The 14755-nt window shown below is 49.3% G+C and overlaps 5 protein-coding genes and 4 non-coding genes across 9 annotated transcripts; 6 read left to right on the forward strand and 3 right to left on the reverse strand.

Annotated features, from left to right (window-relative positions):
- Positions 1-415: 415 nt before the first annotated feature.
- ASPVEDRAFT_122888 (sterol desaturase family protein) lies at positions 416-1462 on the forward strand (the record flags this gene model as incomplete). Its single annotated transcript, XM_040806030.1, has 1 exon — positions 416-1462. One exon carries the CDS (start codon positions 416-418, stop codon positions 1460-1462), a length of 1047 nt encoding a protein of 348 aa, XP_040662924.1.
- A 431-nt stretch (positions 1463-1893) lies between these two features.
- On the forward strand, positions 1894-2763 carry ASPVEDRAFT_36555 (uncharacterized protein). The gene is made up of 2 exons (XM_040811229.1): positions 1894-2370; positions 2563-2763. The coding sequence occupies exons 1-2, from the start codon at positions 2146-2148 to the stop codon at positions 2692-2694; spliced, it is 357 nt and encodes a 118-aa protein (XP_040662925.1). The 5' UTR covers positions 1894-2145; the 3' UTR covers positions 2695-2763.
- A 256-nt stretch (positions 2764-3019) lies between these two features.
- On the reverse strand, positions 3020-3092 carry ASPVEDRAFT_t22. The gene has a single exon. It is a non-coding gene; the product is annotated as a tRNA-Thr (tRNA).
- Positions 3093-3781: 689 nt separating this feature from the next.
- Positions 3782-3854, forward strand: ASPVEDRAFT_t9. The gene has a single exon. It is a non-coding gene; the product is annotated as a tRNA-Thr (tRNA).
- A 135-nt stretch (positions 3855-3989) lies between these two features.
- ASPVEDRAFT_t10 lies at positions 3990-4062 on the forward strand. The gene has a single exon. It is a non-coding gene; the product is annotated as a tRNA-Thr (tRNA).
- An 897-nt stretch (positions 4063-4959) lies between these two features.
- Positions 4960-7451, reverse strand: ASPVEDRAFT_183545 (GMC family oxidoreductase). Its single transcript, XM_040808910.1, has 2 exons — positions 5473-7451; positions 4960-5412 (listed from the first exon to the last, which is right to left on the reverse strand). The coding sequence occupies exons 1-2, from the start codon at positions 7007-7009 to the stop codon at positions 5168-5170; spliced, it is 1782 nt and encodes a 593-aa protein (XP_040662926.1). The 5' UTR covers positions 7010-7451; the 3' UTR covers positions 4960-5167.
- A 380-nt stretch (positions 7452-7831) lies between these two features.
- Positions 7832-9597, forward strand: ASPVEDRAFT_49210 (catalase; the record flags this gene model as incomplete). The annotated part of the gene is made up of 6 exons (XM_040814134.1): positions 7832-7992; positions 8056-8290; positions 8346-8438; positions 8490-8909; positions 8966-9050; positions 9119-9597. 6 exons carry the CDS (start codon positions 7832-7834, stop codon positions 9595-9597), a joined length of 1473 nt encoding a protein of 490 aa, XP_040662927.1.
- A 1545-nt stretch (positions 9598-11142) lies between these two features.
- ASPVEDRAFT_t21 lies at positions 11143-11215 on the reverse strand. Its single transcript has one exon. It is a non-coding gene; the product is annotated as a tRNA-Thr (tRNA).
- An 862-nt stretch (positions 11216-12077) lies between these two features.
- ASPVEDRAFT_36563 (bZIP transcription factor) lies at positions 12078-14706 on the forward strand. The gene is made up of 2 exons (XM_040811231.1): positions 12078-13437; positions 13506-14706. The coding sequence occupies exons 1-2, from the start codon at positions 12462-12464 to the stop codon at positions 14378-14380; spliced, it is 1851 nt and encodes a 616-aa protein (XP_040662928.1). The 5' UTR covers positions 12078-12461; the 3' UTR covers positions 14381-14706.
- Positions 14707-14755: the final 49 nt, after the last annotated feature.

The following is a 14755-nucleotide window of genomic DNA, read 5'->3' on the forward strand; positions in this document are numbered from 1 at the left end:
GCAGACCCGAGGCATGCTTTGTGCGGGGTTGAACAAACTGCCTATTCTTTATGGTACAACGTACAATTACGGGGTACTTCACCCCACTAATCGTGCTCTTTAGAGTATGGGTCTTCTGAGCTGCCCAATCTGGAGTTAGACGGCGTAATGGAAATTTGGAACCTTCTATCGGGACCTGAGATTTGGTTTTGTTGGGACGAGGGATCTGCAAAAGAGTCCAACAGATTTGGTTGTCGCAGCCTGGGGAAATTCCATCACATGAAAGCGACTATGACAAGCTCACTTTCCTAATCGGTGATTCCTTGCGAGCCTCAGACTTCACCCACTATGATAGTATAAGAATCTCTGGAGGGTGTCCGTCTCATGATGCAGGCGCATCAGATATCGACAGACGAGCGAGATTATCTTTATCGTCATGGCTACAAACGTCAATCCAAAGGACTCCATGAAGTCCACATGGCCCGATGCCGATAAGAGCGAATGGTCATACTACCACCACCTCATCGACTTCCTAGATTTGCATCCCATCCAACGTGAAAAGGAGGTTCCAGTACACTCGAAGGATGAAAAGATCCCATATGTGCCGCAGTGGTCGCAACACCGCTATATTCTCACCTACTCGGTTCTCCCTCTCATCGCTCACCAAGTGTTTTCGTCTTATACCGGCTATAACCTTGGCCCCTTTGCCGCATTCAACTTCTATTTCCTTGCGTTCAACCTGTTTGTCATCTACGAGGCAAAACTTCTTCGCAGGCTGGGTCATATATACGGCTTCCTTGACGGCGACAAGCACGAGCGTGACGGTATTCCCGATGTGGGCATCCAAAAGATTGTAGCATCTCTTTACAAAACGACCGGCTCGCGTCTTATCATGTCCATTTACCTCACGTACAAACCAAACCGGTTGCCCGGTGACACGAACTGGGCATGGCTCCCTCTCGAGATTGGCCTCTATGGCATCGTTCTTGACTTTTGGTTCTACTGGTACCACCGGGCGATGCACGACGTCAGCTTCCTGTGGAAGTTCCACCGTACGCACCACCTCACCAAGCACCCCAACCCCTTGCTCTCGGCCTACGCAGACCACGAACAGGAGTTCTTCGATATGGTCGGAGTCCCGTTCTTCACCTACATAACTCTCAAGGCACTCGGACTGCCCATGGGCTTCTACGAGTGGTGGATCTGCCATGCTTATGTCGCCTTCACCGAAGTATTGGGACACAGTGGTCTCCGTGTTCATGGTTTATCGGCCTCGACAATGGGCTGGTTGCTAACTTGGCTCAACGTGGATATTGTCATTGAAGACCATGATTTGCACCACCGCAAGGGCTACAGGAAGAGCCACAACTATGGCAAGCAGACACGCCTCTGGGACCGTATCTTCGGTACCTGTCACGATCGGATCGAATCAGTGGATGATAATATTGATTATGAGAACACCGCGCCGGTCCCGCTCTATTAGCCGTCGCGCGTTGCGGTAATATGGGACACAATATGAATGAAACATGACAAGAATTATGAAATTATGTTGGAACAATCTTGAATATTTGAATATTTTGTTTAGCCATGCACCGCATTGCTTTGCCTAGAGTCGAGACATATAACTATACCCTCTTATACAACAATTATGCACATACAATTTACATTCCAGTTATTCCCACGGCTTCACCATTTATAGAAAAGAACTGCTGTATCTGAGTGGCCGACTTTATTGTCCGACCACTCCTGTTACTGGCCGTTTGTCATCCTCGCCACTCCCCGGTCACCCAACCCCCGCGATCCAATCGCGCCAACATCCCCATAGTTATGACTTCAGCATCACCCAAGGACCGCTTCACCGCATGCGGGGAAATGATATGTACACCATCTCAGAGACCAATAACTCATTGTATACTCCTCTAGAATTTCGGATTCGTCGAGGACAGTGCGTAGGTTCGCCCAACCATGGCTTTTCAAATCTCTCCACCAATATGTCCCTCTCCGCATACTCATGACCTCATCTCCGTCATACGGATTTATATAAGGGGAGAACTAGACTTCACTTCTCACACCGTCCTATCTTCAGACAAACTTTACATGCTCTGACCATATTAACGCCACAATCAACGCAAAGGAGCTTATCGAGTCCAAACTACCATCGCCAATATGACATCCAGAATGAACCCAAACGTCAACCTCAACGAGTCGGAAAGCTTCACCGAACATTTCAATGAAAATGTCGATTACACCCGAGACAAGGCCCAGGCTACATCTGAAGACATGGGCATGGACATGGGCCAGGGCCAAAGCCAGAGAGGCCAGAACCTAGCCCAGACCCAAGCCGATGCTCAAGCCCAGACCGGCAGTGGCATGAACACTACGGATAACCAGGTTGGTCATTTCTCTTGATTGATGATCTTTAGCATCTATCTACCCGATAGGATCATCCACTCATCTGCCTTGCCCTGGTCCGTCCTAGGTTGACCATTGGGCTGGGCTGTTTCACTTGCTTCCTACTACCGTCTCACTTCCCTGTACCGGCATCCATGATATGTTGGATTTATGGTACTGACATCTTTAAAGAGAGCTACCGAGGCCCAGACCAGCATTGACAGCACCAATGCGGGCGTGGATCACCGCCGAACGAGCTACTCGTTTACCGCGGATACTCTGGCCCATCCCGACTATAGGTACAGGACCGGCCCTGAGGAATAAAACCTTTCGTGATGGTACCAGTAGGCTTAGCAAGCGGATGTTGCCATGCGATCAAATTGTAAATGCCAGTTAGCTGTAAATATCAGCTTAAGTGTATTAGTTATTGAATGATATTGTTTTTATTTGCATGTATGGAAAATATATATCCACGTCCACCCGTAAATGATCGAGAACACCACTGTAAAGTAATGAGTAGTAGAAATAGAAGATTTGTATTATCGGATTAGTCTACGTCGTCGGTATATATATTTTATTTTCAGAAGGGAAGAATTGGCGATACCAATTGTGGTTGCAGGTGAGCAATTGCAAAAACATAAAAAGAATTTGCTCACACTCGGATTCGAACCGAGGATCTCATGATTACTAGTCATGCGCTTTACCAACTAAGCCATGCGAGCTGATTGGATCAATTTCCGCAGGATTTGACGTCATGAGCTGGATGATCAAAAAGACCGCTCAATGCAATTGTTATTCGCTGGTCATATGCAGGCCCGTTATAACGCAGATCTCTACATACTCCCTTGGTATACTGCGGACGCGGTATGGACGTCTCCTTGCCTTTTCATATTTTAACTTCTGATGTACAAGAATATATACGGTGGGATAGTGGTAACCGTACTTAGCTTTTTTTTTTTTTTCACCATGGCGAACTTAGTCAGGCTTCGAGCCAAGGTATTGCGACTGCTCCCCTCTCTGGGGAGCACCCAGTTTGAAGGAATTATATTGGTTTTTGCAGGTGTTCCAGGAACAAACATGAAGAGCTCAGAAACACCGACATCTATCATCCCTAGTCAAAGTCATCCTAATATACGGTATCCCTGCCTGGCCTTGTGGTCTGGGCGCCGTAGTGGGTAGCCCTGCGTGGTGACTCGGGAATGCCACGTTTGCTCGTGGTTTACTATTTATACACCTAGACACGCTGTTCCATAGTTTGCTGAACACTCACCCTTGTGCTATTATATTTTTGGTAGTATTTGGCCCTTGGTAGCGCGCCAATGGCAGGTGATTGGACCGCAAGTCTATAAAATCGCATCTCTGTATCACACAGCAAGACCAGGCACCACCGCCCAAATTGGCCTTTAATCTTGCTCGCATGGCTTAGTTGGTAAAGCGCGTGACTAGTAATCACGAGATCCTCGGTTCGAATCCGAGTGTGAGCATTTTTGCCCCTTTTGATACCTATTTTGTTAGGTTCTATCGAGAAATTAGAATTTTTGATGGTCCCTTTTTGATATCCAGTGTCGGGATCGTGGCCTCCGCTGATGTAGTCAATTTACGTGTTAATTAACCAATCCGCTCGCATGGCTTAGTTGGTAAAGCGCATGACTAGTAATCATGAGATCCTCGGTTCGAATCCGAGTGTGAGCAGTGTCTTTTTCCTTTTTGATCCTTCACGATGGTCCAATTTTTTGCCTCATGGGTCAAGGACCGTTTCCAGCAAAAATTAGGTAAGAAGAACCCAGCAACAAGCGAAGTATGAACTGCAAGTGCCACAGATTACAGACCAAAAGCCACGCACACGCACCCCCCACACCCGGTACCACATTTAATTTCGTTTCAAGTTTCTAAAACCGTTCGCCCCAGGAGGAACTGATTGTTTCGTCTTTTTGCACGCGCCCCCGCCGGGCTGCCAATCGGCCTGCGAACCCGCATCCAGCCCCTGCATTCGGAGTCTAATCGGAGCCCACCTTGTACCTGTATGACGATGGTGGCTTGCACTGAAGATTAAACCAAGATATATCATTAGTCGAACAGCATACGCGACCATCGAGCATATGTTACACTGCGTTAAGGTGGGTGGCACTGACATCGGCACCAACTAACAGTCTAAGGATGGCGAGGGGGCGATTTCCTGTCGCAGACCGCAGACCGCAGACATGATTGGGCTATGTATGTGTGTTACAGTTGACGATGGAGGGGTTGCAGAGGAAGAGGAAACCTTATGCGTTACCAGGAACGAACCAAGTCTGGACGAGCCTTGTAAGGAAGACGGAGTCAGAAAGAGAGACTAAGTTGTTGCGGTCTTGCGGAGAACACAGCCGTTTCGCCCCTGCTGATCTGGAACTTTTCGAAGTCGAATGTCAGTGGGGAATCCGGTGGGACGGTACCAACGCAAAGCCTGCCGTACCAGTTCCTTTACTTTGTGCATCGACTTTTCGAGACTTTAGTTGGCGTTTAGGGTCTATTTGGTCTCTTGAGTCTAGACTAGACATATGGCTGGAAATTGAGAGAACCAGTCTCTGGGAAGGACAGGGTGAGACGGACGAAGAAATTAGACGAGGTGCATTTTCTAAAAGCTCCTAGGAAATAAAACAATCGAATTATAAAGTACAAAATCGTAAATGCATGAGTAATAAACGTTTGAGGCAACTACCAGCCCCAATAGTGCCATTCTAGCGGGAAAACTGGTGGATGTTTGTCCGGGGATGATCAATGATCATCATCTTCTTCGTCTCCATGCCGAGAGTCTAAATCACAGTCTGCTGGGGAGGAAGTACGGGATGTTTTGTTGCTCGTAGAGGTCCTTGTGCTCAGACTTGATGATATCGGCACCCTTCTCACCAATCATGTAGACGGAGTTCTGGATACGGCAGTCAGGGATGACAGGAATTACTGAGGCGTCGGCAATTCTGAGGTTGCGGATTCCGTGAACTCGGAGCTTGTTGTCAACAACACCTTGCTGGATGTTCTTGGAGAGACGTGCGGTACCACAAGGGTCTGTAGATTGAATAATATTAGCACCACTCTAAGCAATGTTATCCAAACGAGTAAACTTACGGAAACCAGTCTGGCTTCGGTCGAGAACAGCCTTGTTCATCTCCTCATCGGAGTGTAGAGGCATCTTCCATGGGTATTCGGCTACAACGATATCCTTGAATCCAGCACCGTTGGTCAGAACATCGTAAGTCCAGCGAACACCTTCGCGCATGGCCAGGATATCAAGATCATTGCCGAAGAAGTTGAGGTTGATGTTAGGCTGGACAAGGGCGTTCGAGCTGTTCAGGGTGACCTCACCCTCGGACAGGGGTCGGAGCAGATCGACAATGGTGGTCATATAGTTACCCTTCTCGGGAAGGGGGTAGTGCCACTGGAAGGCAGTACTGAACAGGCCGACGAAGTCAAGTTCGAAGTGAGGCTGGCCTGCGGGACCAAAGGGGTCGAGTCCACCATTAGCAGCCTTGGCCTCGCGGTAGGCAGGGTATTTCTCCAAGCGTTCATCGATACGGGGGAATCCAACTAGCTCGAGGAATCCAGAGCTGATAGGGCCGGTTTTGTCGCGCTTGTATGTGTCGATAGCCTGGTCGTTAAGAGGGCCAGGGCGGAGGACATGGTCATCTAAACCATATCCATCCTTGACCTGGAGCACGAAGGGCACAATTGGGTGGTCAAGAAGATGCTGACCAACATGGGGAGAGTCGATAACAGCGTTAATTCCATGCTTAGCCAGTTCAGCTGCGGGGCCGACACCGCTCAACATGAGAAGCTTGGGGGTTTCGAACACACCCTGAGAGAGAATGACCTCGCGGCTGGCGTAGACACTGATCTCGGTGTTGTAGGCCTGGCTGATGACAGTAACCCCAGAGCAAACGCGGGTTTCTGGGTCAATGATAAGGTTCTTGGACTGAACTCCATAGAGGATAGTCACATTGGGCTTGTTTCGCAGATAAAGGAAAGAGCCCTGGCGTTCACCCTTGTGGATGGTGTCAACACAGTGGGTGAGGCCTCGCATCTCGCCCTCAAAGATGTCCTCAGTCAGAGGCTGGCCCTTAGAGACCCAAGCCTGAGTAAGAGCATCACGGAATCCAGCCATCTCAGGGACCAAGTCGGCATGGGATATCTGCACGGGGCCGCCGGTACCGATCTTCTTGAGATCAGCCGAGTAGAGCTTCTCATCATCGTGATAGGTAGCACACTTGCGCAGGTAGTCCACGCAGCCATCCCAGGTCCAGTCCTTGCCGCCAAAGGCTTCCCAGTCGTCAAAGGTAGGTTTTGATCCAGGGATCCAGGTGAAGTAGTTGGCACATGTACTTCCACCAAGAGCCTTTCCACGGGTGTTGGGCTTTTCGATACGTTCGTAGTCATCACGCTTGATCATAGTTGTCTTGTAGGCCCAGTCATACTGGCTTCCACGGAGAGTAAACGCCTTTGATGGCGTGGATATTTGTTCGATCTGGTCGGGGTTGGGGATACCAGCTTCGACAACGAGAATGCGGACGTTGGGGTTCTCAGCGAGGCGACCCGCAATGGCATTACCAGCAGTACCACCGCCGACGACGACAAAGTCGTACTCAGCGCCGTTAGAAACAGTTGCCATGGCTGGATCGAGGTTGTATTTGATGGAAGATAGAAGATGAAATTATAAGATTGCTTCAATGTCTTGAAGACTTGAAGATTCGAAGACCTGATGTGTTGATTCCCAGCAGAAGTGGACGAGATACAACGTCGATTTTATATTGCGATGCCTCCATATCTGACTGAGTCTTCATCTTTGCCGGATTCCGAGTGATGACAACGTTGATGGATGGATGCAGACGACAAATGCGCACCCCAGGCTTGGTAGTGCTACTGGATGAGGTTAGTCTGGCTAAACAAAAACATCTACAGTGTGGGTTTGATAGAGGATCCATGACGGTTCTGACGGCTGAGCTTACCCCCTCATGAGGGGAATTCTTCTCCAACTGCATTTTGTGAGCTTCTCTGCCTGTGTCATCATCCATTATTGATCCCTTTGCGTGTCGGTGTGGTGTCCAGCCCGGCGAAGACTCGGCGATCGCTCGGCCCACGCTATTTTTGACAGATTCAAGATTCAAACAAGCTCTCGGGCCGAGTGTTGCAGTCCAAAGGTCCAGCCACTGACATCGATGCTGTTCCAAATCGCGTTCATCAACACTCTCCATCGTGGATGCTATCACGATTCCAGTAGTTCTACCCCTCACGGCATACCATGTTCGCGTTCCACTCTGCGAGGTCTTTGCTATGTTTTCTCCCCCTCACGAAGAACTATGTCGGAATTATTTCGGTCGCTCAATATGTCTTCGCCGAGTCTCTGGATACGAATTAATATAAGGCTGCACACTCCCCTGGGGACAGAACATCAATATCGTACATATTTGTGACACTCAATTAATAACTCATAATGTCGAAACCTGTATTTACGCGGGCTGAGGGTCAGCCAGTCTCAGACCCAGCTGTCAGCCAAACGCTGCCTACCTTTGGCGGCGGAGCTCATACAACATTGGGTGATACACTGCTCATTGAGACCCTTACGCATTTTAACCGTGAGCGTATCCCTGAAAGGTCAGCACATATATACCCTATGGACTCGTCTTATGGAAGTCAGAGTGAGCTAATGTCGAGTAGAGTTGTTCATGCGAAGGCTTCCGGTGCCTGGGGTGAATTCGAAGTCACCAACGACGTATCCTCCCTCACCTCGGCCAAGTTTCTCAACGGTATTGGCAAAAAGACTCCGGTGCTCTTCCGTCTTAGCACCACTGGTGGCGAGAAGGGCAGTGCAGACACCGTTCGTGATGTGAGAGGCTTCTCTGTCAAGTTCTTCACCGAGGAGGGCAACCATGACATTGTTGGAAATCACGTTGTAAGTCTTCAGTCCTTGGGACCAGCTTGCAAGTTTAGTTCTAATCCCCTCAAAGCCGGTTTTCTTCGTCCGTGACCCGATCAGATTCCCGTCCCTGAACCGAAGTCACAAGAAACACCCTGCCACCAACCGGATGGATCCAACTATGGTAAGTTCTACTATTGAAATATCCATCTTACCAATGATGCTAATCCTTTAGTTCTGGGACTTCCATGTCAACCAGCCAGAGAGTGTGCACGCCTTGATGCACTTATTCGGTTCTCGCGGTCTACCTGATTCTATCCGTCGAGTAACAGGATTCGGCGTGCACACCTTCAAACTAGTGGCAGCCGACGGTCGATTCCGCTACTGCAAGTTCCACTTCCGACCGATGGCGCCTATTACTCATTTCTCGGAGCAAGACGCGGGCCGTATGGCCGGGGTAAACCCTGACTGGCATAACCAGGATTTGTGGGATGCCATCGCCCGCAAGCAGTTCCCGGTCTGGAAGTTATATGTGCAGGTGATGGAACCTGAGCAGGCCGAGACGTACGGCCGTGCTCTTTTCGATATCACCAAAGTCTGGCCTCATAAGGAGTTTCCCTTGATTGAGGTTGGCAAAATGACCCTCAACAAGAATGTACGGTTGCACTTTATAGAACAGAGTAGAGGAAAATATGCTGATAAGAAGTGCAGCCGGAGAACTACTTTGCAGAGATCGAGCAAGCAGCATTCTCGCCGTCAAACATGGTCCCTGGAATTGCGATGACCCCGGATCCTAGTAAGCACATACCTGAGCTTGCCCAAAGATTTGAGTCCGACCAAACACTAACATCTCCTGTTTAATAGTGCTGCAAGCCCGCATGTTCGCCTACCCCGATGCCCAACGATATCGTCTCGGAGTCAACTACACCCAGCTCCCTCCCAACCGCGCAATCTGCCCCGTTTATGCACCCTACGAACGCGACGGCATGGGGACCATCACCAAGAACTACGGCGGCGATCCCAATTACGTGCGTAGTGCATTAACCCCGGGAATCCCCAGCCAGGTGCTTTCGGACGTGCGACATACCGAGCGCATCGAGCAAAATGCATTCCTTGGCCAGAACGAGATTCATGTCGATGATTATGATTACATCCAGCCTCGGGATCTATGGAACAAAGTCTTCGATGAGAAGGAAAAGAATGTCTGGGTTGCGAATATGTCTGAGACGCTAGAGTCTGTGCCTCCTGGACTGAAGGAAGCCGTTCTCCAAATGTTCAGCAAGGTTGACCCTCGTATCTCGGAAATGGTAGCTGCTAAGCTGAAGAGCAGTGCACATCTTTGAATTAGGGTTTGGCGATTTAATGCTTTAATTTTTATGAATTATTTTGAAACAGCGCAGTATAGAGTAAAACAATTCCGACATTAATTGGCAATTGTCATTTTGGTTGGTTCTCCCACAGTCTCCATATATCGGGATTATATAAATTTTTTTCATAGCTTAATTCCGATAAACTTGAGCCTTACCATGGATGACCCCTAAACCGAACGGTCGAGAACTATTTTTACCACGAAACCAAGCGACCACTCGTGTCTTCTGCAAGGCCACGTATACTTCCTCTTTTCTGGCACCGTTCTTTGGATAAGATTCAATGCCGAACCATCCAGACTGAAACACATAGGGTTGTCGCGTTGCCAGAAACTGAACCTACCACTATGAACGGCGAGATCGCCCGGTACGGTCTAGACTTGAGACGAACGTCCAAAACTTCAAAACAAAATTCGAACTGGAACCACTTTTCTCGTACAGTCCCCTCATCGGTCTCGACTCACCTCAGAGCCAGACTGTTCCAACCTCTTACCCCCTCGCTCTCCTGTAAATAACCCCCAGGCCCACACTACACCCAAGTGACCGATATCCGTGTCGGTCTACGGTGTACGGCCTGCGTATTATCGTGGCAGTGGCAGTGACAGGCAACGAAGCACGCCTCAAACATCCAGTAGTCCATTAGTAGCAGTGCTAGGCGCAGTGCTGCCGTTGGATCCCGCCGGCTAACTATTCTTGTCTCGCAGAAAAGTTGTTGTCCTCACTCTCCAGTTCTGCATCAGCCACCTTTTTAGGCAGCCCTATTTACTGGCAGTTGATTTGACCCGCGTTTTCAAGGAAAGGCATTTAGCATTTCAGCATGACCTGATCGCCATGGTTCGAGCAGAGTGGCTTAGAGAATAAGGTATTTTTTTGGGTTCGGGTGGGCGCACGGCATGGTCTTTTCTGCAGCTTACTGTTTCACGACTTGGTTCATCTTCTGGGTCATTGTTGCAGTTTGCATCATCTTATCACCCCACCATCAGTCTGACTGATGTTTGACAATTGGCAATTGCTGCCGGTAAGAGTCCGTGGTTGTGTTGAGGAGAGATTTCAAGACAATCCACCTGATCAAGTCGATGGGAACCAAAGAACGAAAGAGCAGAAGCCCCAGCCCGAATGGTGCGTTTTCCTATCTCGGCTAGTACGGTGAAGTTATCAGAGACAGATCAAAGCTTGGATTGTCTGGTATTTGAATACTGGCTCCGCAGGCCGTACTGGACTCAATTGCCACATTATTGCTCCGCGGACTACACAGCCTCGTCCGGTATAAAAATAATTCGTATTTCTGCCTGTATCGGAGTTGATGCCCAAGGTGGGCGTAGGTCGTATACGATAACTCCGACCTCCTTCGGTCTTGGGCTGTATACCTGAAAAGTGGGACAGAAACAGTAAAAAAAGCAGTTTCAATCAAAACCAATCGGAGTTTCTATTTCCTCGCTTGACTGTTCGTGGATACTCCGTGGAAAGAATCTTGATTGAAAAGAATCTTGATTGACAAGAAATCTTGATTGACAAAAAATTTGCTCACACTCGGATTCGAACCGAGGATCTCATGATTACTAGTCATGCGCTTTACCAACTAAGCCATGCGAGCGAATTGAATTTAAGGCCCCTAATTTTGACTTTTAGGTCTAGATAAGTATATCATGCCGTCATCACATTCTTCCTTCAGCCGTTAGAGTTCAAAAAGGGTAGGTTATCCTTGAGTTGGACCGGGAACAGCATGATAGAACACGATAGACCATTCCCATGGAAAGTTAAACAAAAATTACGACTGAGACTCTTTTCGCACCACGGAGCACCGTGACCCTGTGAATATCCCTGCGATATCGCCGAGGAGGAGGGAATTCTCGAAGAACAGGCAGGTTGATAGTCCGTACCCACAAGCTTGTCTGTGCAAAGCCCACGCACCATTAATCCCGACTTCAAGGATGGGTATTTCCGAATTGGGAACGCCTTACCCTTTGCAGGAATTCGCCGGTTCGCCAATCGCCTTTTGTATTCTGCTGCCTGGAGGCGAATAAATATAGCACTGCGCAGCTGAGCCGAGATCTGATATAATGTGCAGTGAATATTAGTAGTGATTGAGCATGTAAATTGGTTCCATTCTCATTGGAATTTCCTCCTGTGGTGACATAGGATAAGAACGATCAAGACCATCGTCATTGCAATTTTTGATGGCAGGAGACTTGGGACTCGAGAAAACAAGATTTCAATTGATTTTGTATCGCATTACCGTAGGAATGCAAAGTGGAGTCTACGGATTAGGGTGTTGACCCAGGAGCCCTAGTTTGAGGCGCCAGACCCAACCGGAGGACACAATCCCGCTGAATCAGCAGAGGACGCGCAAGCCTGCTTTACCTGTTTCTATTCTAACTGTAAGATACCAGTAACGCCATTTCCCCTGGCGGCTCCCCACTTGACTCCACCGCCTTCCGTTCGCTCATCCATCCCAGCGCCCGACCATCCTTGGTTGATCTTCAAGCAATTCCCACCACCTGGCCCTGTTTGTTTCTCCATCTTGCCTTCCCATCGACCCTTTATTATTATCCATCTCTCCTGTCTACTTCGGTCTCGACTCATTTTCTCCTCGATTTGGTTCATTCTTTCGTTGAACCTCACACAACTCGAAACACCCCCTCTTTCTCCCTTTCTTCGACCTCGCTCACCCCTGTCCAACTCGGTCGCTCGCTTTACCCGTGCATCCCCCTACGACCGACTTCTTCATCCAACCTCGACGAGAATCCTATTCTGATTCTCGTCAAAAAAGATTCGGACGCTACTAAGCGGTTATATAATTCACAGTTCATAATCTCTAGAGGCTACAGCCTATCCTCGACATGGCCGCCCTCGCGGAACATCCGGTTGTCGCTCAGACGTCTTACGACCAAGACCTCGACACCTTCATCAACCTCGACCAACTCAGCTACACTCCTTCAGAACCAGCCCGATCGAAAATTGGTTTAACATCACAGCCGTCTTTGCCTAATTCGGAGTTGGTTTCTAGCGATGCACGAAGTGCCAGCTTTGCCTCGTCCAGTCAATCACCGGTCGCATTTCCCGCCCCTAGTCATCAATATGACGAGCACAAGCAACAGACAGGTCTCCCACCAGGTGCCCTGGCACAAGCCATCCCCTTCAGCCAAATGCCTCAGATGGGATATGGTGGTGCAAGCCCCGGTTTCGCTATGAACGGCGACATGTTCCAACCTCAGATCAAGCGTGACGAAGCGCCCCTTGACTTCAACTCCACCCCAACTCGAAACCTATCAGAGATGGACCTTGAGGCTGACGGCAACATGAACACTGTGGCTGGATATTTTGTTTCACCAAATGCCAACAAGAACCAATTTGTGGACCCTAATGCCCTTGGGGGACAAGAGGTCGTTCCCATGGGATCGTCCACCCAAGTTGGACGCATGTACCCTGGTATGCACCAGCAAGCTGCCATGGCGAAGGCAGCTCAACAGCAGAGACAGCACGACATGCTCCGCCAACAGCAGCAACAACAGGAACAACTCCAACAGCAACGCAACAACGCCACTCCCCAGGCACAACAGCCCCAGGCCTCAAACGCCGTGGTTGAGGAACGGATCTCGCGCCTCTTGCAACAAATGAAGTCGGCTTCTGGAAGCCCCTCAGAGTCTCCCTCTCCGTCTGCCGGTGGTCATTTGTCAAAGTCCAAGAAGGATGAGCAGGACATGGATGAGGATGAGAGACTTCTCGCTAGCGAGGAGGGCAAGAAACTGAGCAGCAAGGAGCGCCGGCAGCTCCGCAACAAGGTTTCTGCTCGTGCCTTCAGGTCTCGGAGAAAAGGTACACCCCCCAAACCTCCCCGTCACCATAATGCCAAGTTGATGGTGTATACTAATATAATTATATAGAATACATCGGCCAGCTGGAAAGCGAAGTGGCCCAGAGAACTGATGAAGCCAACCAACTACGAGTTCAGAACCGTGCTCTCTATGAGGAAAACGCTCGTCTTACCGATCTTGCTCGTACACTTTTGTCGTCGCCAAACTTCTCCCAGTTTCTCGACGAGATGAACACCAATGGTCTTCCCAGCGGCCAAGCGCAGCTATCGCAACAGCCTCAGCAATCGCAGCCGCAGGTACAGCAGCAGCAAGTCCAGCAGCCGCAGCCTCCGGCCATGTCGCAAGCTCCGATGCAGCAAGGGAACATTCCCAAAGAGCCAGCTGCCAACCATGGCCAGCAGGAATTTCAAATGCAACAACAAAACTCTCAGATGGGAATGATGATGGTCCCTAGCCAAGGTCTTGATGTGTCTTCAATGAACATGAACAACGGTGGCTGGAACACTGGAATTGATGTCAACTTCGCCAACGCCCCGGTTTTTGCTGTCCTGGAAGTCCCTGAGCCTCCTGTCGACACTGAGATCCTTTCTGGCAAATCGACCGGCCTGGACGGCCTGAATTACGCCGAAGCTCCTAGTACCAAGGATGTTCCGCTCGCCGACCGCTTCCCCGAAGAACAACCCACCGTCGATGCTGGGGACTTGAACGTGGAGGTTGATGAATCTGACCCCGTTCTTGCACTTTTTGCCGACCAGCCCAAGCAGTCCGTGTCACAAATCCCCGAAGACTCATCTTTCAACGGTATCGAGTCTAGCAAACCGCCCGCCTACGAGATTGTCGTTGAGAGCGACTCCAAGGCTGATGCCAACCGACTTACTTCCCTCTGCAGTAGCATGGAAGATGCATTCCAACGCGTTTCCATGCTCACCGCTCATCTTCAATGATTCCCCATATTGCATTGCATATTCACTTGAGATTGTAAAATGCCCTGTTCTTGGATTTATTCTCTTTGTCCCACTTCCCCGTTCGTGCTTCCAGTCCTCAGCACTGCTTCGACATGTAGACCAATACGTTTCCTTTGTCAACGATTCGAGTTATTCTCGAAAATACTTTTCTATTCTGCTCTGTTACCGCCGTTTTGTTACTTTTCTCTTATATTCTGGTGTTGGGAATGGTCCGGTGCGTTTTGGGCTGGGTTTATCAAATTTGTCTTGGGTAACTGGTAGCGATCAACCCTGGTCAGGGACCTGGATGACTATAGAAAGCAATGGAAAATTTAACCAAATGATTATTATAATTTTGCGCTTTGGTTGGTAGTA

The sequence above is a fragment of the Aspergillus versicolor genome, assembly GCF_001890125.1.
Source record: "Aspergillus versicolor CBS 583.65 unplaced genomic scaffold ASPVEscaffold_1, whole genome shotgun sequence".
Taxonomy (NCBI): Eukaryota; Fungi; Ascomycota; class Eurotiomycetes; order Eurotiales; family Aspergillaceae; genus Aspergillus; species Aspergillus versicolor.